The 23,037-nt window shown below is 35.2% G+C and overlaps 2 protein-coding genes and 1 pseudogene across 2 annotated transcripts; 1 reads left to right on the top strand and 2 right to left on the bottom strand.

Annotated features, from left to right (window-relative positions):
* Nucleotides 1–7,627: 7,627 nt before the first annotated feature.
* Nucleotides 7,628–8,523, bottom strand: LOC148170635 (uncharacterized). Its single transcript, XM_088042197.1, has 2 exons — nucleotides 8,518–8,523; nucleotides 7,628–8,449 (listed from the first exon to the last, which is right to left on the bottom strand). Exons 1-2 carry the CDS (start codon nucleotides 8,521–8,523, stop codon nucleotides 7,628–7,630), a joined length of 828 nt encoding a protein of 275 aa, XP_087898323.1.
* Nucleotides 8,524–8,592: 69 nt separating this feature from the next.
* LOC148170634 (beta1,4-N-acetylgalactosaminyltransferase A-like) lies at nucleotides 8,593–13,061 on the top strand (annotated as a pseudogene).
* Nucleotides 13,062–16,111: 3,050 nt separating this feature from the next.
* On the bottom strand, nucleotides 16,112–21,543 carry LOC148170633 (sperm flagella and cilia-associated protein 2-like). Its single transcript, XM_088042196.1, is given in 3 exon segments — nucleotides 16,112–18,310; nucleotides 18,341–18,837; nucleotides 18,840–21,543. Coding segments are annotated over 3 exon segments (5,400 nt in total).
* Between the last annotated feature and the right edge of the window lie 1,494 nt (nucleotides 21,544–23,037).

The following is a 23,037-nucleotide window of genomic DNA, read 5'->3' as shown; positions in this document are numbered from 1 at the left end:
AATTTAATAGATACGTTTAAAACTATTTCAACAATGTAAATAAATGTATTAAGAATTTATTTTTTATTTTTTATGATGCTCTTCACTCATTTGTCAAATGACATACGCTGAAACAACACTAACACAAATCAGAAATAATAATAACAACAGCATGGTCAGTTGTCGGGTCAGTTATTAATTAGCAACTGCTGTTTGCTCTGCGACCATTTGCTAAAAATCATGGACTTACGGTTTAAAACTCCTTTTAAAGCGATTGTTGCTGGACCAACTGCCTGTGAAAAATCTTATTTCATAAAACGTTTTGTAAAATATTTTGATTCAATGTGTGATTCAGATTTTGAAGAAATTATATGATGTTACGATGAATGGCAGCCTCTATATGAAGTAAAAGAAGAAGCTTCTGATAAGACCATGTCGATAAAGTATTACCAAGGAATTCCTAATAATTTAATAATAAAGGAGTAGTAATAATAATTACTACATTTAAAATGAATGTCTTGTTGCAATAATTATTATTTACCGTTACAGAAAAATTATTACGTCACGTCAAAAAAAAAAAAAATATTACGACGTTGAGGTCCTCGACAGTAATAAAACATTTTTATTACTATTATTTAAATCAACATTATAAGAACCAAATGTTATAGCTATCTAAAATTATTTTTTGAAACACGTAAAACAATGTCTCCTTATGCCCTGCTAAATCTTAATACAGGGTGATTTTTTAAAAACGGCAGGCGTTGTAGAATTTTTATTTATGAACCGATTTCAAAAATTTAAAAAACAAATTAAATGGTTTTTAATTTCCTATAAACTGATGATTTTAAAAAATTTCTAATTGTCTTAGTATCTTTTGGGCGATACTCAACTTTCTTATTTTAAATTGACACCCATATTTTTTTTCATAATTTAGAAGATATTAATTTTCTTGATTCAGAAAATGTGTAAAATGTTCTACTTTTACAAAAAATATTTTAAAAAAAAATATCAAAAATGAAAAAATTTAGGCAATAAAAGTTAATAAAATCTAGGTCCGTGCTGTCAAATAACACAATATCGTTATTGTAATGTCAAAAAGCAGCAAATAACAGAAAGAACAAGTTTTCTTTCAACAAGATGGGGCTACACCTTACAATGCACAATGCATTTCTCGTAGGTGTAAATTGTGCAATAAAAAAAAAAAAAAAACGGGATGGCGTTTCAACAGTATTTTAATTAAATTAGGTAGTTGTTTTTTCTAATTTGTAATTATTATTGTCTTTTGTTATTAATAATTTAAAAAAGAATGCCGTTCTTCATCAAAGAAGATATCACGAAATTTATTAAAGAAGCCAGTGACGAAACATATTTATTAATGAAGGTATTTTGCGTCTAGTTTATTTAATATTAATAAGTATAGAATTCTCAGTGGAATAAGGTTATATGCCCTCCTTAAACCTATTTAACTTTGTTTACGAGGTAGCCACCCACCATAATTTGTACCATTGTTAAAATGATGGGGACGCTTGTAAATCAAAGGCCTGCTGTATTCCGTGGAAACAGCCAGATAGATAGCCAGACAAGAATTTTTAATTTATGATGGGGGTAGTTTGGATACTTTCACCTATTGAAAAAGGAATGACTCCACAACAATAGCGTAAGCAATATAACCTTAGGAAACTGGGAATACTAATTTCGAAATATTTCAGACAACTTTAATTTTGGGAGTAAGTTGCGCTTGTCGTCGAGAAGAACTGATGAAAATGACTGTTGATGACATTCAAGATGTTGGGACCGTTTTGATTGTTGATGTTTCGAATAGTAAAAATCACTGCGAAAAAAAACTTTTACTGTTTCAAATTCGAAGAACATTGAAATCCAGAGGAAGTACAGAGCTTATTATTGTTATAAATTAAATTATGGTCTTTGTAATTTAAAAAGAGAATAAGCTTTGACATTATTTTGTTAACAGTGTTTTTTCGTATATTTTAGTAATGTTCAAATGCGGTATGTTTGAGACTAACAAAATGCTCAAAACAACTTTGAATTTTATTGATCAAAATCTGTTGCAAAAGCATAGGCCAAAGACTAAAATCGACATTGAACTGCATCATTTTTTATCAATAGTTTTTTTTTGAGCGAGCATGTGGATAGCATAAGACCACCAGTGGGGAACAGTTTCCCATCGGCAACAGACAGCAAAACTGTGACATTTAGCGAATACTCACTTTGCAAAAAAGTATTTACTGTATTAAAAATGCCGGCGACAATAGATGCTTAGCGCGTGCCCTCGTTGTGGCAAAGCATTTTTCCGGGTCAGTTGAAAAAAAAAGCGGTACTCGCGGTAAGGAAATGCCAGCCATACGCTTTTGCATAGAGGCTGGTGTTGATTTATCCAACGGTGGAGAATACCGTCACATTCAGAGGCTACAGAAGCACCCGAATGAATACACTGTCGTGGTTTATACGTGTCGGGAAGGAAAAAAGTCTTTATTTTGAAGGACATAGGGAATCGAGTCGAAAATGTTTAAACCTGATTTTGGAAAACGGATACTTCAATGTGATTTTAAGTTTGACGGATGCATTTCCTACGAGCTATTTTGTAAAAGATATCGAGTTCGCTGTAGAGTTAGTTAAAAAAAAAACACAGTAAAAAATGTCCGTACATTTGTAATAGTTATTTATTTCATTAGGCTAGAAAATGGTTTTGGAAATGCATGGAAAGTATTGAAATCCGAGCCCGGTGGGCTAGGATTTCAATTTCCGAGTATTATTACTACTCCTTTATTATTAAATTATTAGGAATTCCTTGGTAATACTTTATCGACATGGTCTTATCAGAAGCTTCTTCTTTTACTTCATATAGAGGCTGCCATTCATCGTAACATCATATAATTTCTTCAAAATCTGAATCACACATTGAATCAAAATATTTTACAAAACGTTTTATGAAATAAGATTTTTCACAGGCAGTTGGTCCAGCAACAATCGCTTTAAAAGGAGTTTTAAACCGTAAGTCCATGATTTTTAGCAAATGGTCGCAGAGCAAACAGCAGTTGCTAATTAATAACTGACCCGACAACTGACCATGCTGTTGTTATTATTATTTCTGATTTGTGTTAGTGTTGTTTCAGCGTATGTCATTTGACAAATGAGTGAAGGGCATCATAAAAAATAAAAAATAAATTCTTAATACATTTATTTACATTGTTGAAATAGTTTTAAACGTATCTATTAAATTCCTCAAAATACTGTATCTTGTTACGCATATCACGGGCTAGCGTACAAGGTAGTTTCAAAAATACCTCGTAGAGAATGGGTTTGCATTCGTACTCCTTTTGTATGAGTGATAGAACAGCGTTTTCATATGATACGAGAGAATTCTTGTGAATAGCTCATTGCTACAGTCTATTTCACCAACTTATCCCGATCTCTCATAAAAATTTAAGAGTAGGGTTCAAGTACCGACATCCCGCTCTGTCTATATTTGACAAAGTACGCTGTCAAATATTGCTTTATGTTTAAAAATTTAAATTCTCATTATTTTGTTAAAAGTCAGGTTCAGTGAGTCACGGGTACTAATCTCCCAGGTACTCAAGTGAACTTACATGTAGGTAACAAATTAATTTCTCCTTAATACATCATTATTTGATCGTTAACTGTAGTCGTAATGGGCATGACTAAATTTCTAATCGAAATGAATAAAAACTTCTTTCCCCTTTTTAAATAGGCAATTATTATGATCATCAAATGCTGCAATTACTCCATTTTTATTCGTATAACTTCATTTTGGCAAATAATTTAGTTATCTTGTACATTTTTATATCGTGTTTCAAGATTTTCATTTTTCTAATATAATTATTTTTTCTAATCATGTACTCTCTTTCCAAACTAGTGTACAACGGCTTCATTCTGAAACGTTTACAAGTAAAGTCATTGTAACAAACTGAAAAAAAAAAAAAACTTACTTGGTGCTGACGAACCTGTGCTGGTAAACTAAATTAAATTTCGCCCAAATCAAAATATTTTAAGGGAAAGACAAAATCATCACTACCATTTACAACTTTCTATTCAATAGAATGCCAGGTAATTACAACCTGCCTAATGACATCTTTTGGGTGTAGAGGGGTGAGAATCGGTTAGACAGTATTTAGTTTTGAGCCACCTCTGTGAGCTTGAGGGTACAGATCTTCAATTTGATTTTTTTAATTTAAAGTTTCAAGTGTTTCTGCTGAAATGGCTGAACATCAAGGTAAGTCAAACAAGTCTATTATCTTTACCTAATACAACCTCGTTCCAGAATATTGTTACAAATATTATATGGATTCGGTGAGTAATCCCATATGCTTGTGGTGCATAAAAAAGAAAAGCGCTACTTTATGTTGAAAAGATTCATCAACACTGGGATAAAAAAATGGAGCTCCGGTGCTATAGGTGCAACACTAATCTCGTGGATGAGGAGGAAGCGACGGAGATATGCTTCGAAGATGAATTTATTGACGAGGTCAGAATGGAAACCGAAGAAGAAGATGATGATGAGGACGATTCCGATGATAGCGGGAATAGTACAGATGAAAATCAATAAAATTTCATTATAAAGTGATTTTTATTTCCCACCATTTCACATTTTTTTTTTAATTTCTCAACAACATTCAATCCCCTCAAATTTAATTTCAAATTTCCCGCAATTGATGTGAATTAACAAATTCAAATTTTGCCACCTTTTTTCAAAATTCAAATTTCCCGCTGTTTAACTTTCACCAGGTTATGCAACCACATGTATAAGTGACTTTTATTTTCCACAATTTCTGGTTTTTGAATTCCCCGCCATTTTATAATTTAAATTTCCCGCAACTTTTACTTCAACAAATTCAAATTTTGTCACCCTTTTTCAAATTTCCCGCTGCTTATCTGATCAAGGTCACTTAAAAACTTTCACCAGGTTATGCAACCACATGTATTGAATTGGTCAAGGTCAATTAAAACTTTCTCTTTTATATCTATTTAATTATGAGTCATTATCAATTTGTCATTATCAATTTGATTACTCAATTATTTTAATTGACCTTGACCTAATTACGTAATCAAATTAATTGATCTAATTAATTCAACTTTCACTTTGATATCTAATTAATATCCAATTAAAAAACAATTAAAAACTCATTAGACTAATTAAAGCGCTAATTAATTAATTAATTAATTAATTAACCTTTGATTGACCTTAATTGACCTTTAATTAATCACTAATGGGCCCGTATTACTACTGTCCTCTTTTGGGAAGAGCGTACCAACACAAAGAAATAAAAATACACCAGACCAAATGAGGTTTAACTTGTTTTATTCAGACTTTAGAAGTTTGAATGGTTTTGATTTAAATTTTACAGCTAATTGTTCAAGAATTACAAGTATTTGAACAGACGAACTGATCATGTTACAAAATTCTTAATAATCTTTAATGTCAAAAGAAGTCACTTTACAAAGAAACGTTTCGGTACAAAAATGCAATAAACAAATTAACGGAAAGTGAATTACATCAAAAGAACTACAAAAATCTCCCATTCGCTCTGTTGTGAGTGTGATCAAACTACAAACATTATTTAAAACAAAATAACAATGAAAAACAACACACATTTTACCAAGTAAACATATACAAACAATTTATCAATAAACATTAATAAAAGATAATTATTTTCAAAGGCGACACACAGAAACAGGACGAGATTATGTTTTCGGAAGACCCGAAGACAATCTTTCCTATTCCGCAAGCATAGTACAGGCGGTGTCTTATCGAGAGTACTAACAAATTATGGCCAGATTAAGAGTAACCAACATCTCACCCGCGGAAGACCCGCTAGTTAGGTGAACCCTGACTACCCCGCGAGTCCCACGTAACAAGCTTCCAGCACTGGAGGGTTTTCGAAAGTCAAAAATCAAAGTTTAATTTAATTGATCACACTCAAAAAAAGGAACATGCTAACATTAACGCGAGAGGCTGTTTGTTAAGTTGAGTCTTTTGTGACGAAGAAAATCTAGAAAGGAGAATTGGGTTCGGACAAGTACAGAGCAGCTAAGAAAACAAGGGACATACATAAAATACATAAACATATAAATTTTCAGTTTCAGTTTCAATAAAATACAATGGAAGAGAAAGTCGTGGACTTTAGGAAAAATGTACTCATTTTTGCTCACGAATGACACAGAGCGATCCAAAAAGACATTCCCAGTTAATTTGATGTATTTCACAATTTCTTTAAAATCCTATTCTATTTTTAATCCTTTGAACTCAACAGTAAAAATTCCTTGAACAGAATCGAATAAAATTCAAGTTCCCAAAAGTATCGGGTTTCCACGAATCTAAACTACTTCTGCACGTGTCTTATCGGACGGTGGGCGAACACTCATTGAATCCAGACGCTTACGTCAGCGGAAAAACGCGTTACTTTAGAATTGTACAGAAAATAACTACTTTACATGAATCCGGAGTGACTTCCTTATTAAAACAACAAATGACAAAAATTATTACATACCAAAAGGTGACAACACACAAGTGCTTCTTCAAGAAGCCCTAAAATAACACTACACTCCCGTTAAAATTAATGGGTTTAAACAAAAAGAAAATTATTTACAAGATTTTGACAAACTACAAATTAGCAAAACACAAAATGAAAAATTAAACCAAATAGGAATTAAAATGAACACTTGGAAAAATTTGGCGAAACGCACTCGATAACACAGCACGTTGGTAGTCCCGAAGTCGTACCCAGAATGACTCGCCTCCGGCGTCTCCCGCCTCCACCGCTGCGGCGGCGGTGAACTACCAAGTCCACCAACTTCTTAACGCAAAAATACCTGCGGTCGTTGTGGCGCGAAAAGTTTGAAATTTGAATATGAAGTGGGACACTACAACAACATTTAATTTTTTAAAATATTTGAAGTTTGAACTAAAGTTCTTTCTTCTACGACACTGAATCGTCCTGTCTCAATGACAATCGAACTGACATTTCAAAAACTTCAATTATAGGTGGTTTTACAAAAACAAAATATTGAACTTGTCATTTTGTCTTACTTTTCATCCGCCGCAACTGTACATATATTGTTAGCCGCAAAGGACAATTGACAGTTGACAGCCTGACTAATTAGTTCTGCCAACTCTTTAAAAACAAAATTTGCCACTTTGAGTTCCCATCGCGGATTGTTGTTGCTCGCAGCTAGTTGTTTTAGTGTCTTTCGTTTTGTTGCGTTGCCGATATTGATTTTAGCACTTTATTATAGTACATTATTACACGTATTTCATAAGGCGAGCACTTATTATATTTGACCACTCCTCGCTGCGCTCGTCGGAGTCAAAACTCATTCGTGATTCAGTCGTCTTATGAAATGAGTGTAATATACTATTTTTTCTACTTTGCATTGTAAATAAATTTAAAAATTTCATTTGAAAGAAATTATTTTCAATTAGGGATTTTTGACAAGTTAGGTTGGTGACAAAAGAGGTAATGACTTTTGTCTAACAAAATTTCAATTCAAATAATTATTGACGTTTTCTGTTTAATTTTGCAAAGTTAGGTATTACAACGTTTGTTTTTCTTCTGATTCATTATTTTAATATATTATTATAATCTAAATTATTAAAATTTTAACCAACAGTTTAATCTACAGTTTTGCCTACAACAACCGATGGACATAAATTTACAAGTGCTGAACAAACTGTAACAATTTTATCCAAGGCCGAAATGTCATCACCATACATGTATTTGATAACATCCATGGTGATGAACTTGTTTAAAATTGTATATTTTAGTTGCAAGCATCCAATTACCTTTTCCACATGCACCCGAACTCTTGACAATTTTCTACTCATTTCCAATTCTCTTGGTGGCATCTGAACTTGTCCTTTTAAAAAAGCAGGTGTCTTTACCTCTGCCAAAGTATTTCCGACTACTTCACTTATTAGAAACCCCCTGTCTGCCAAAATCAAGTCTCCGGGAAGCAATTTATCAATGAATCCACTTGTCTGTGTTATATGTTTATCACTAGCTCTTCCTCCATAAGCTTTCGATATGAACATGATGGTACCTTGAGGTGATATAGCGATTAGAAATTTGATCGTTTGGTGGTGTTTATAGTGCGAAAACATTTGAGACTGAGCATGAGCATTTAGGTTCGTTGCCTTCTCTGTAAAAACTTCAAAGCAGTCTATTATTGTTGTAACTTTGTTACCAAAAGCCTCTTTGAAGCATGTTGGCATGCAAGCCCGTAATTCCTCTCGTTTGGGCCAATATACTAGCCATTTTAATTTATAGTACAGGACATGTAGACATTTGTAAAAGATTCGACTTGCTGTACGTCTATCTATATTAAATCTATACCCTAAATCTGTAAATAGAAAGTTGTGTCGTAATTTCATCAATGTTAAAATTAGTTGTTCATCTTTTTGAACGGTAGTTTTATGACTAATCAAAATGTTTGCCTGAACAAAATTATAAATTTTCTTTAAAAGTTCAAATGAATCTAATCCAGTATAAAATTTAGTTTTACCATCATCTCCTCTATATGAATCAAAATTATGCTTCAGTTTTTTCAGTGATATTTGAACTGCATCTATTTGCATAGATGCAGTAATTTCTATTTCATCATGTAATTTTTCAACGTTTTCTCCTGTATTTTCAACATTTTCTAATATCTCAGTTCTTTGAACAAGTTCGTCGTGATTAGAAACCTTGATATATAAAAAAGCATTAAAACTTATGAAAACGTATTTTAAAGAAAAACAATGGATTCTGCAAAATAAAATAAAATTCTTGAGCAATGTATCATGCCGTGAAGCAAATATACTTATTATAGCAGGCTAACCCCTAAGATAAGTAAAGCATTGTAAAGTTGGACATCCCAAGCAATAAGATAAGCAAAGCACAATAAAGCAGAACATGCTAAGCAATAAGGTAAGCAAAGCAAAAAAACTGACTAGTATTCTTAATAATTTCCTTGTGAGGAATTTCATTATTTGTTATATTTTACCGTCGCAATAACTGTTGAATCATCTAAGATTTTCTTCGTGTTTGTTCTATTTATATACTTGTCTGATCGTTTTTTTTAAGTACATTTTTAATACTGGTTTATTATACCCCATATTATTTGATGGCACCCAATCGGGGTTTTGCTCTTCATATAATTCAGCTGGCTTTCCTTAAGTACAAAGGATATTAATAATTAACATTATCCACTATATAATATTACCTGAAATAAAATGCTTAGAACAAACACTGGCATATTTTAGCTTTTTTTCTCTTAAATCAGCACGTTTAAGGGCCTTAATCCATAATTCTCGTCTTTTTTTACAAATTTCCGTTACTTTTCCGCTGTGGTCTTTCACGGAAGGAATTCGAAAAAACCTAAGCTTCTCCTTTGTACCCCAAGTGCTACCACATTTGTAAACTGCACAAAACGCTGGCATTTTTTGAACACTATTTGGGCTAAAAATGTCTTAAATTATACGTGTGCCACTTACTTATAATGTAAACAATACATTCTATAAAACTTTAGCTCAAACACATTGAAAACAACACCAAAATTAATCGAAATGCTTAATGTGAACAACTTGCGCAATGTTATTTAAATGGACAGGCACGGTTTGTTGATCCTCCACAGTGTAAGGTTGCATACTTTACAGGCGGTAGTGCCCGCACTCCATAACATAGCCAACATAACCAAAAAAATTACTGTTTTGCGTGCTATAATAAAAACAATTGTTTTTATTGTGAAACGCGTAGTATTGTTAACGCAAAGTAGAAAAAGTACATTTTGACTTTCCAGACTGCCTCACTCGGAAAGGTTGGTCCAGCGTCCAGCACAGCCCTTTCATGACGCAATTCCGCCTCAAATCCAAACAGACAGTCAACGCGACGAAGACCTCGTTTCCTCTCAATATCACCGAAATCCCTTCAAACAACTCAATCAGAATCTCTTCAAGACTCGACTTTAGAATCTGATTCCACCAAGAATATTATTAACAACACGCTTTTGCCGCTTTGTCCGGACGTGTCATCAAACTTACGTGAGATCCAACTTTGCAGTTTGAACGTTATTTTAAAGGGGGGATTTCAGGGGGGCGAATTGAAGTTTTCAAGTCTCCCGTTCCGACAGTGCAGAAGTTGGAAAAGCGATTTTCCTAGCTCAAACGCGGGGACCTTTGGGCGCCGGAAAACTGTAAAGTGTTGAAAAGTGTGGCATTGATTATTCCGTTTAGATGCAGAGGAGAGCACCTTTTGTTGTTCTTGTGGCACATGCATCCGTTTCTGAAGAGACAGCAGTTGGATTATACGATTTACATGGTTGAGCAAGACGGCGACGGGTCGTTTAACAGAGCCATGTTGATGAACGTCGGGTTTAAAGAGGCGCTGAAGATACGGAATTACGACTGCTTTATTTTTCATGATATTGACTTGTTACCTGAAGATGATCGGAATTTGTATACTTGTCCGCCGGGGCAGCCCAGGCACATGAGTGTGGCTGTTGATATTTTCAAATATAGGTAATGTTTAAAGTTCAATGTTAGAAACAAGGTGGCGCTAGTTTTAAAAGGCAAATTTTAAGGGAAAAAAACTTCATTTTTCCGTAAAATCCTGTAATTTTTATTTAAAAGTCAAATGTAGCGGGAAATTTAAAAAAAAAAAACCTAATTTTTTTGTAAAATCTTTGAATTTTTGAGATATTTGCGGTTCAAGATTTTAACACTAGATGGCGCCCCTTTCAAAAGTCAAATTTAGTGAAAAATTTAGAAAGTACCTCAAATTTTGAGTGAAATTCTGTCATTTTTGACATATTTTTTTAAGTTTAAGATTTGACACTAGACAGCGCCATTTTTGACAGTCAAATTTTCCGGGCAATTTAGAAAGATATTTAATTTGGGCGTTTTGTAAAATCGTGTAATTTTTGACATGTTTAAAGTTCAAGATTCCCCTACTTTAAAAGACAAATTTAGCGGAAAATTTAGAACGTAAATTGAATTTTTCGTAATTTTCTGAAATTTTGACATATTTAAAGTTCAATATTTGACACAAGATGGCGCTAGTTTTAAAAGCTAAATTTTAAGAGAAATTTAAAAAAAACTTGATTTTTTCGTAAAATCCTGTAATTTTTGACAAATTTGTAAAATCTTGATTTGACACAAGATAATGTCAAATTTAAAAATCAAATGTAGCGAAAAATTTAAAAAAAATTGATTTTTCCCTTAAATTCCTGGAATTTTTGACATATTATGAGGTTTAAGATTTATCACAAGATGGCGCCATTTTTAAAAGTCAAATTTAGTGAAAAATTTAGAAAGTAACTCAAATTTTGAGTGAAATTCTGTAATTTTTGACATTTTTTTAAGTTCAGGATTTGACACTAGACGATGCCACTTTTGAAAGTCAAATTTTGCGGGCAATTTAGAAAAATATTTGATTTTTCTGAAAAATCCTATAATTTTTGACATATGTATTTGAAGTTCAAGATTTGACACAAGATGGCGTCATTTTTAAAAGTCAAATTTAGCGGGAAATTTGAAAACAAACTTAAACTGTTTGTAAAATCTTGTAATTTTTGACAGATTAACAGTTTAATATTTGACACTAGAGGGCGCCACATTTTTATAAGTCAAATTTTGTGTGGAAATTTAAAAAGAAACTAAAATTTTCCGTAAAATCGTGGAATTTTAGGCACATTTGAAGTTCAAGATTTAACAAAAGATGGCGTTAAATTTAGAAAGAAATTTCATTTTTTTTTAATCTTGTAATTTTTGACATATTTCAAGCTCACGATTTGACACAGGATGACGCCAAATTTTGCAAAAAATTAAAGAGAAACTTGATTTTCCTGTAATTTTTGAAAAGTTTTTGCAGGCGCCAATTTAAAAATGCGGTTCTGTGATTGGGGGTTCTGTAAAAATCTATAATTTTTGACATGTTTAAAGTTCAAGGTTTCACACGAGATGGCGTAACTTTTTAGTCAAAATTTGCGGGAAATTTAAAACGAAAATTAATTTTTCCGTAAAATCTATAATTTTTGAGATACAATTTGAAGTTTCAGATTTGACACAAGATGGCGGCACTTTTACAAGTCAAATTTAAGGAAAAATGTAAAAAGTAACTTGTAATTTTTGACATATTTGAAGTTCACGATTTGACACAAGATGACGCCACTTTTAAAATTCAAATTTGGGGGAAATTTTGATAGCAACTTGTTTTTGTTATTTCGCTTTTCCAACTTCTGCACTGTCGGAACGGGAGACTTGAAAACTTCAATTCGCCCCCCTGAAATCCCCCCTTTAAATAAACACAAAATGGTAACTGAACTGCAGTAACATTTTAAATAATTTTTACCATAGTTAGCCAAAATAGTGCATGTTAGGAATTCCACAGCCACCTTTAATGCTAGAAACATTTAATAATCGCCTTGTAATATTTCTCTGACACGTTTCCCCTCTTCCAGGTTACCTTATCCCGCCATTTTCGGGGGAGTCTCCGCCATAAACCGGGAGCACTTCGAGCTATTGAACGGTTTTTCCAACTCCTTCTGGGGTTGGGGCGGCGAAGACGATGACATGTCGAATAAAATAAGATACCACAATTTGTATATTTCAAGGTATCCTTTGACAATAGCTCGGTACACAATGCTGACGCACAAAAAAGACAAGCCGAGTCCCAATAGGTGAGTTATTAATGTCAATATTAATGAATGATTTTGTCTAAAAGAGAATGCATTAATGGATGTCGTTAATATACTCTTTTTTATTACTCTGTTTTGTTTTTGTGATTTGTTTATTACACCAGTTACAAAATTATATAGTATAAGTTGTTTCTCGGGATTTTGTCACCAGAAAAAAAAGTGCGGAAAAAATATTGTAGTTAACTCGTTATCAAACTAGTTTATTAAACAACTATTTTGTCAACTATTTTGTCGTACGCAGGTACGACGTGTTGAAGCAGGGAACGAAACGCTTCGACAAAGACGGTCTCAACAGTTTAGAGTACAAGATGACCCAAAGCAAGCAGAATCTGCTCTACACTTGGTTCTTGGTGGGGCTCGACGCGCCCAGGTGATGAAGTTATCTTTCTTTTTTAGTTCGTTTGTTTGGTTGAGCCGTCATTTCTTTCCATTTCGGTGTACTTAGAGGTGTTCCTCAGTTTCAATTAAATGATAGAGATATTATTTATTTACTTCTATTTTGAGAATACGACAGACATCAAGAGACTTGTCTGATAATATTAAAGTGATAATAGAGTAATTAAATTTTAACATTCCACCCACTTGTACATAACTCTCGCATTTTTCTACAAGAAAGTTGAGGAATTTTAATTGTCTCTAGTCAACTCAATTTGATATTTCGTTCTGCTCGGGTGCAAGACTGAGTTTTATTTTCGCACAGAAACACTTCAAAGGTCTTCCACGCAATTTTTCTTTGATTTGTTTCGACGAGTCTTGTATTCGAGCGGTGGGGTGGCGATTTTAAGAAAATGTAGAATCTTATGAGGGGGTCCTCCCTGCAATAGGAAGCACAATTTTGTTGAGCACACTTGAGAGGGCCCTTCTTACTAAAACGACGTATATTTAACGCCCTTTATAAAAAGAATAAATAATAATCTAACGAGTGAGATTTTTAGACTATAGTGTAGGTGCCAAAAGTACCAAGTACATTATTCCCTTAGCAGATCTCTTTTACCTGATTTAGGCCTACCTATCTTAGTTATTATTGCGATTTTGTGGCCGTTCTGTTCTAAACGTGTTGTAATGTTTCGAGAGTTTTCATCTGTCATTTGACCCACATTCGGTCAACTTGAGTGGAATAAGTCATATCTTGTAGTTGTATTACTTGCTCGAGTTCGACTTTTAACACTATGAATAGTATTTTCTTAGCAGTTGCGAGTTTCCAAGCTAATCATAAATGACAATTATTAGAAGTATGTTATTATTACTGTCACTTTTGACAAGATTTATTGAAATTTGCACGTCAAATTGATAGTAATGCATGGACTACATTAAAAAAAAGACAGACGTCGGATTTTGGGCGTCAAAGTAATTTAATTGTCATAGAGTGTAAAGGAGTCTTTATGTAAAGTGGAGCTGTCAGTTCACTCTCCAGTAAATTATCGAAAATTCTTTAGTGTAAATCAGGCTTTCAATTCTTTAGGAAGAAAATTAGGTGAAAATTGAATGTAGCGATTTTTGAGGTTAACACGTTGTCAAAGTAGTTAAATTAATAATTAATTAAAGATTTGTTGCAAAGAAAGATTTTAATACGAATTTGACAAGTTGCGTCAAGGTCAAATGTTTTTGCTGCCAACCGATAAAAATCGCTATGGACTTAACTGACTAAATTGACAGAAATTACAGTATCTAATGTATAGACTACACTAAAATTTTCAAAACTTCAATAAAATGATGTCTAAAATAATTTGGTCGCGACAGTATTAGGCATTAATAGTTGTAATTAATGTAAAGTGCAGCTCATTGCTATCACTCCACTCTCCTGTGTAAATTTTCGAAAATTCTTGGGTGAAAATTTGGCTTTCAATTCTTTAGGGAGAAAATTAGGGGAAAATTGAATGTAGCGATTTTTGAGGTTAACAAGTTGACAAAGTTTAGTGTATTAATCAATAACAAATTAAAAATTTGTTGCAAAAGAATAATTTTAATAGAGATTTATAGTTTTTACAGTGAGATATTGAATGACAGAAAAGTCACTAAATTTACGCGCGAAATTTAAAATAGCAAAATAAGCCCACTTATTGTCAACCCAGTTCGCGTAGGAATTTACTGCTTTTAGTGTATTTTGTAGCATAATTTGCTGCCAATCTGTATGTCAACTGTCAAAATCTCTCAATCTCTCACCGGATATGCCATATCAAGTTTTGGCAATGTTTTGAAAGATGATTAGCTTCTACGCAGGCCACAATTGCGTCAAGGTCAAATGCTTTTGCTGCTATTTGGTACGGGCTGTTGCCAACTTAACTTTTTAATAAGTGGACCGATAGTAATGAGTTTTGGTATATAAAGAAGTGTTAAAAATGGGCATGTCTTGGTTTAAACCACACAGTTTTGTTCAATCTTGAAGGAAAGTGACAGATGTAATACGTACAGTCGCCGCTAAATTGTTATAAACGGTAAAGCACCCTTTAAATATGTCATTATTACTGTCACTTTTGACAAAATTGTTGTTCTTTGCAATGCAAATTGACAGCAATGCATAGACTGCACTCAAATTTTCAAAACGTCAATAAAATGAGGTCCAAAATGATTTGGCCGCGATTGTATTAGACATTAATAGCCATAACTAATGTATAAAGGAGGGTTAAAATTGGGCATGTCTTTTCTTATACCGTACATACGGTTTTGTTCAATCTTGAAGGTAAATGACAGACGTCAAACGACGGCCAAATTGTTTTGAACGTCAAAATCATTTGATTGTCATACAGTGTAACGCACCCTTTATGTATGTCATTATAAACTGTCACTTTTGACAAAATTCATCGAAATTTGTAGGTTAAAATGCATTCTAATGGATGGTTTACACTTTAAGTTTTTAAAATGTCAAATAAGATTATTTCGAAACTCGTTTGGCCTTAACTGTAGGCATTTTAAGACAAACCACATAATCAAAATTGCAACCTTAAATAAATAAATAACTGCAAAACTTGAATGAACTTTATTTATTTTTCGAATGTCTAAATTTGTTCTCAAAGTCAACGGCGAATGCAAATGTAATGTCATTCAAGTCATTAGTAATGACAAGCGGCATGTTGTTTCTTACACCACACAGTTTCGCCAGTGGCGTATCATGTGGGGTCATTTCGGGGTGAAAGAAAACTGTTTTACAGTCGCGAGCGAAAAATGTCGTCTACTATATTACGTTTGATTTAATTGTAGTTTGGGCTCCAGATACAAATGAAACGCTTAACAATGTTTCGGTGTGACACTGGCGTATCCTACCGATAAAGTCCATGTTACACCGCTAAATTAGTTGCTTTGTCAAAGTATTTCTTTCCTAATGTTATTTTAGTTTAGTTGTTAATTGAAAACGAAAGTATATTTTGACTATGTATATATAATTTTATGTATAAGTAAAACCAATGTGATATAAAATAAAAGATTTTTAATAATCCTCTGTCGTTTCACTTTCCTCGCACAAGATTTGCTTCACAATCCGCGCTGGATTATGCGCAACGAATTTATTCGTTGTCGCAAACAAATCCCTCAGTTCCTCACTGTGCAGAAATTCATGTGCAAGAACGGTGTTATTAAACTGCTCGTTTCTACAGCCTTCGTAAATTTCAACGATTTGTTCTTTGAAGTCGTCGGTGCAACCAACTGCGTTTATGATGATTAGAATGAGCTCCCGAGGCAAGAAGAAACATGTTTCGGTATCGCGACTCTCAAAGCCAATCTGTGTGAATGAAAATTTGTTCTCTGAGATGATCTTGTCGGATATTGAGCTTCTTTCCTCTTCGACTTCTTCTAAAGTGACGCCTTGAGGCTCGTCGTCCATTATCTTGTCGATTAAGAGACTCACAGCTCGCTTCGCGAGCTGCATGGTTTCGTCGTGTTCTTCTAGTTTTTGCGCAAACAGCAGTTGGTCGCTTGTGATTTCCGCCACGAAGTCATTACCTTGGGTTTCATCGTAACAGACTCGTTTTCCTAGGGAGAGTTCGAGGGCTTTGACGAACCCCAAGATCTGGTCTTTGTCTTTGCAGAAATCCAGCAGCATCGCTGTGTAGTTGAAAGAGTTTTCATCGGTTTGGTACATTCGGGAAATGAGCGACTTGGCTTGGTTGTTTTCGAACCAGAGAGTGATGGTATCGAATTCTTCGCGCGTCACTAATTCCGTTAATTCCGTGTCGTATTGTCGGAATTGTTGCCTGACACTCATCAGCTCCGCGTTGGTAGGAAACGGAAGTAACAAATTGCAGACAATGAAGTCCTTCCAGTGCACGTGGTTTTCGTCGTCGAAAAGTGTTGTTAGCACTGCTTCTAGTTTTGTGGTCGAAAGGTTTCTCCACAGAGGTGGAGTCTCGCTGTCTTCGTTGTCTTGGTAGAGAATATCGTTGATCACCAAGAGAAGAATCATCTTTTTAATATCACCACTGGAAACTAAGTCGAATAAGATCCGCGCCATCTCCTCCAACTGTTTAACAGAGAAAGCGCCTTCCGTGTCGTCTTCAACGATGGAAGGAAACAGATCGATTTGAATCTCCGCTAACTGTTCCGCTTCGAAAGTAAGTTCAGGTCGAATTATCACTTCTTGTTCCACGGATTCCATCAGGAGTTCGCACGCTTTGTGAACACTCGCGATCTCGTTTTCGTAACGAGCACTAATTTCGTCGAAGATTTCCACAAATGTGCTTTTAATCCAAGAGATGACGTTGGTGAAGAGATTCAGTGCTTCGTTGGTGATGGTGTTCAAATGGACGTTCATTCGTGCGAACTCTCCATAGATGGCACATTTCCATTCCTCAAAAATCTTATCAGCGTTTTCCTTAACCTCTTCGTCTAGCCTTGGGGCCTTTTTCTTTGTTTTCGTTTCGAAGATCTTCTTCATGTTAGTCACAGGTTTCAGTGCCAATGGTTTCATACACTCAACGAATTCCGATGCTACTTTCTTACAGTTTTCGATGAAGTGGTGGAATTCCGTTTTGTCGTCTTCACTGCGAGTATCAATGAATAATTTGTTAAAGACACCACTTGTTTTTTCTTTGCAGACATGTTTCGGTAACAGTTCTTTGTGGAATTCGTACCCTTCTGTAGACTTTGTGATCAGTGCGGTGTAGTAGTCTGAGAGAAACTGAAGAGTGTCAACCAGTCGGTCGATTTCAAACTGAAAGGCGGTGCTCACGTTGTTCGTCAACTCGCAGAACTGCCAAAAGAGCCAGTTTTGCCGAACAAAGTCTCTGCGTTCTTCCTCAGACTCCATCATCTTCCTGTCGGAGATTCCCAACAGTTTTTCTTTAAATTCTTCGATTCTTAGAAGAAGTTCAGATTTTGTCTCGTCGTCGCTACGTAAACTCAAGTCAATTTGATTAAGAGTCTTTTGGAACTCTCGCAGATAGTATTGTTTTTGGTCCGGGCGTTGGAGGAATTCGCCCATGGTCCCTCGGACTTTGGCCAGGAAGGGCATAATCTGCTCCAACAAGATGCGCTTGTTGAAGAACATGTCTTTGAAGTTTTGTTTGTACTTTTGCTCGAAATTGTACCAGAAGTCTGCTAAAGACAATTCGATTTTATCAGGAAGAGGGAGAGTCACATATTCCCAGTTTTCTTCTCCCGCGCGTGGTTCAACGAATTCTTCCTCGTTCACCTCTCATTTTGATGACTTTTTTTCTTTCGCTTTCGTCTCTTTCTTGTGTCCTTTCTTTTTCCTAGCGCCTGCTTTTTTTTTGTCCTTTCCTTTTTTGCTGATCTTCTGACCTCCATCTTCAAGCACCGCTTCCTTGTACCTCTCCCCAAAAATTCCAATGGAATCCTTCAAAGGCAAAGTGTAATCACCTATCACTGTCTTGGCGAGGCATTTGACAGTATCAGATGTGAATTCCTCGTATTCTATCATGTAGAAACATCCTTGGTCGAAGTAAAACTTCTCCAAACCGTTTTGCTTCTCTAGATTGTCGGACCACGAAAGAGGAAAATCCTCATCTTCATCTTCTTGTTTCTCTTGTAATTTAATATAAGCGGTGAGGACAGTGTTGTATTCTTCTTTCTCTAACGGCCGTGGGTTTGGAACAACACTTGACACTCGCACCTCTTCGTAAACATCTCCAGCGACCACATTTTCAGCGATTTGGTCATCGTCAATTTGCGGTTCGACTGTCAAAATGTTTGTACGTTTTCCTCTTCTTGAAGTGCAATGGCTTGAATTTCTTCATCACGCGCTTGGTCAAACGTATTGTCAAACAAACAAGTGCAATCGTATCCTGATTTGATGTTCAAATTGACTTCTTTACAAGATGTTTGTTCTGAAGTGGCTCTACATATCATGGAGTCATTTACGTCAAAAACGCAAGGATTTGCGGGTGCAGGTTGACCAACAGGAGACTGATTTATCTTCTGTGAATTACAAATGCAGCTACACGCATCTTCTTTTTTCTTTTCTATTGCAATCTTCTCCTCTTCTGTGAAATACGCCAAGTCTTTTAAATCTGGTAAAAGTTCAGTCACTCGTTGCTCAGGCGTTATATCCCAGTCGCCCAAAATGGTAAACTGACTCAAATTGTTTTCAGATTCATCCGGTTCCACGTTATTCTGGTCTTCAATAGTTGGACCTTCGTTTGTATCTTCAAACTCCTCATTGAAAGTCGTTTTTTCTGGTGATAGGGAACCGTTGGGTGATTTTGGTTCTTCAGTGTGAATCTCGACACTCATTAAACTCTCTTGGTTTAACACCTTGTCGTAGTATTTTTTAGGAACGGGTTTACCACTTAGAGCTTGTTCTAACAGAGCTGCTTGTTCGTAACTGTCAGGGTAATTGATCAAGACCCATCCTTTGATGTCAGGCATTGATAGCAAATACTCGACAAACATTTGAATTAACAATTTGTCATCAAGTTCTTGTCCTTGGCCTAGTATTTCTTTAGCAACTCTTACTAGTTTAGCTTTGTTGGAAAAAATCACTTTTTCCCAAGGAAATAATCGTGGAGTTTGGGCTTGCTTATCTTCCAAAACCGGTTTAACATCTTCTTCTTTATCTTTCTTCTTCTTCTTCTTACTCTTGTCCTTTTTACTACCTTTAGAACTCCCTTTTTGTTTTTTTCCTTTCTTCCCCTTTTTGCCTTTCTTCTCACCTTTCCCCCCCTTTTCCTTCCGTGGCGATAATTCCCTTAAATACTCTTCTTCAAGAAACGGCTCGTCAACTTCAGTCTTCAGTTCACTCTCGTACGCTTTAATGCAAAAATCTCTTGCGTCTGAAAGTTGTACAACTTTAACTCCTCTCAACTCCAACAATCGCTGAAGAAAATCTAATTTGGCCAAATCAACAATGTTGCTCGTGCAAACAGAAATTTCGATTTCTTGAGACAAATTCGGTTTGTCTGGCACAGGCAACGAATACTTCTTTAGTAGAACTCGATGAACCGCGAAGCCCAAACAGTTCATTCCAAGTTCCATCGTTGTAACAAAGTCTTCCAAACCTTCTTCAATCTTCCACATATGTTGGAACTGAACGTAATCATTGAAGACTTCGGTATCGACAACGTCAAGACGTTGCAATTCCCGTTGGTAAATTTCTTCAAGCTCTTTAGAGAAGTCTTCACCGCGGGGTTGAATAAGATCGGACGGCAACACCTCGTCGAAAATCGGTTGTCCTTTGACAAACAAAGCCGCCCAGTCTCTTCTAGTATATGAGTCGGGCTCCACTCCGTAGGAATGTTTGAATTCTGTTTCTTTAAGCGTGAGATCGATGATGCCGTCGAGGACGTCTTTACACACTTTCTCATGTTTTAACGCTTTTAGTTTTAACTTGATGGCGTAGAGTCGTTGGTGTTCTTCAAAGACTGACATGCGTTTCTGGTGGAACTCCAACCGATCCTCGAGCGAGTCTTCAAACAGTTTTCTAATAAAATCTTCGTCTCTGCGTTTTCGATCGATTTCGTCTTGTCTCTTGCGATTTTCTATTACAGTGTGCTTCTGTTTCCGAATGGAGAGGAGTTTCTCAGCGACGGTTTTCTCATGGTTCGATTGCTTCATTATCTTCTTACAGATGATGGCATCAAAGTCGTTGTCTTCCATTTCTCCGATCTTTTTCCACACATCCGCAAGAAGCTGTTGCTGCATTTCCAAACGAAACGCTGTTCTGTTGAGTCTGTGTTTCTTCCTCCGTTTGATCTGGTTGAGGATGCGCTTAGCTTCTTCCATGTTAGGTTCGAAGGGCTCCATGGCCAAAACCCTTCGTTGCTGCGCTATCAACTCATCATAAGTGAAATTCGTTCTTTGTGTTGTGGGAATTGGTAAAATGTCTTCAACTTTCGCTTTCTGCTCATGCACTCGCAACTCCTCTCCCTTCTTTTCCAGATATTCATTGTATTCTTTCCTCGACTCAACGTATTTGGCCATCAGTGCATCCAAACGCCCTTTTTCCCAATTAACGACATCCCAATTCTTAATCAGAGGCTCACACAACGGATTCAGGTCGAAAAAAGCAGCATCCATTGACCGTTCCTTCACTTTTTCCACCACAAAACCTTTAGCTTTCGAAACTTCGATCAAACTATCCTTCTTTTCCAGCTTCACGTACAACTCGTAGAAAAGAGACACAGCAGCGTCAGCCCCTTGAACAATTTCCGAGATATCTTCACTTGTGAGAATAAAGTCGAGACGCTGCAACCAGTCTTTGATGTTGGAGTAGTTGTCGTGGGCCACCGCAGGGCCTTTAGTTTCTTCAATCACTTGGAGCTCGTCGAAAGTTACGACGTCGTAATGATAGAGGACTTGAGCTAACAGCACACCGTCTTTGGCCGCCTCGTAGAAGCAACTGGGATTGATACTTAAGGTGATCCCGAGGCATTTCTTCAACCATTTTCGAATTAGTTGAAGTAACATTTCTACTGTCAATTGTCAAAAATTATTTATAGTCAGAATTTTATAACTTTGGTTTAACTTCGCCTACCTTTTGAGCCAATTGAATTTTAGCTGGAAGTCTGATTTACTCTGCAACATTTTGATAGTTCGTTGATATTTGCTAGAAGCCGGGATAGAAATGTCCACACATTAGAAGACGAAACACGATCAAAATCGACAAAGGTTTCACGATTAATTGAATTCCCGCAAAACTGCGAATCTTTTTGACAAGTGTGACACTAGAGTTGTCAAATTTTTAATTATGTTGTGTAAAGGAGGCTAGCTATTCCTCGATTCGACAAATTCAAATCGTCATTTGTTCATGTGGGGGGAGTTAAACCAAAGTTACAAAATTCCGACTATAAATATCCCTCCACGAAAGTAAGGTTAAGATTGATTCTTCCTTTATATTTTTGTTAAAACTGTTTTATTTGCAGTATTTGGTGACTAGGGAGGGTTCCTTGCACGCACTAATACAATTAGTTTCGTCTCCGATATTTTCGATTTTGTCTACTCCTCAGAAAGTGAGGTTAGGTCAAGTATGCAACCTTCCACTCTGGAGGATCAACAAACCGTGTCGGTCTATTTAAATACCATTGAAAGCGTTGATTAGATGCAGTTTTTACGCCACGATATTGAAATTCAGGGAAGTTACTAGTTTGGACCTACTTGTCAATTCCCAAAAATTGAACATTGTAGAGCAAAAGACATAGTTTTTAGAACTTTTTATTTAAATGAACTAAAATTTTCCAATTTTTGAAAATAAAAATATGTAACTCTGGAAGTTTTTATGTCACGAAAATGAAATTCAGGGAAGTTACTAGTTTGGATCTACTTGTCAAATCCCCCAAAATTGAACGTTGTAGAGCAAAAGACGTTAATTTAGATAATGAAGTGCGGGCACTACCGCTTGTAAAGTATGCAACCTCCGACTCTGGAGGATCAACAAACCGTGCTGGTCCATTTAAATACCATTTAAAGCGTTGATTGATGCAGTATTTAATAATTTTTTGTATTGTAGTTGGATTGCAACTTCTTAAAATGAATTGCCTTAATGATAATTTTGATCAGTGAATGGTAAATGTTAAATTCAGCCAGAATACAAGCTTGTATCTGTGATAATTTTTGGCATATTAAGTTAAATTTTGATAAAAGCGTAAAGTTTTTTTTAGGGATATTTTAGACAACTTGCAACTTTGCAAAATCCATGACGATACTAAATACAGCAGATATGGTAAATTCAATCTATTAGGATTTTTGAAATAAAGCTATTTTCTTGTAATTTACTTGGCGTTAAGAATATCTCTAAAAGTTAGGTATTATTCTAAGAAAAGTAGCTTAGAATAGAACTTTTTAAACGAAAAATTTCCAATTTTTATTTTATCACATACAGTTCTTTTAAGCAGTAATACACTGTATAATAAGAATTGGCGAACCAAAATGAGCCGTGAATTTTTTATTACATATGTACAATGT

Source organism: Gnatocerus cornutus, chromosome 7, assembly GCF_029298725.1.
Source record: "Gnatocerus cornutus isolate USDA-ARS CGAHR chromosome 7, icGnaCorn1.1, whole genome shotgun sequence".
Lineage (NCBI taxonomy): Eukaryota > Metazoa > Arthropoda > Insecta > Coleoptera > Tenebrionidae > Gnatocerus > Gnatocerus cornutus.
This window is presented reverse-complemented; position numbering and strand designations above follow the sequence as displayed.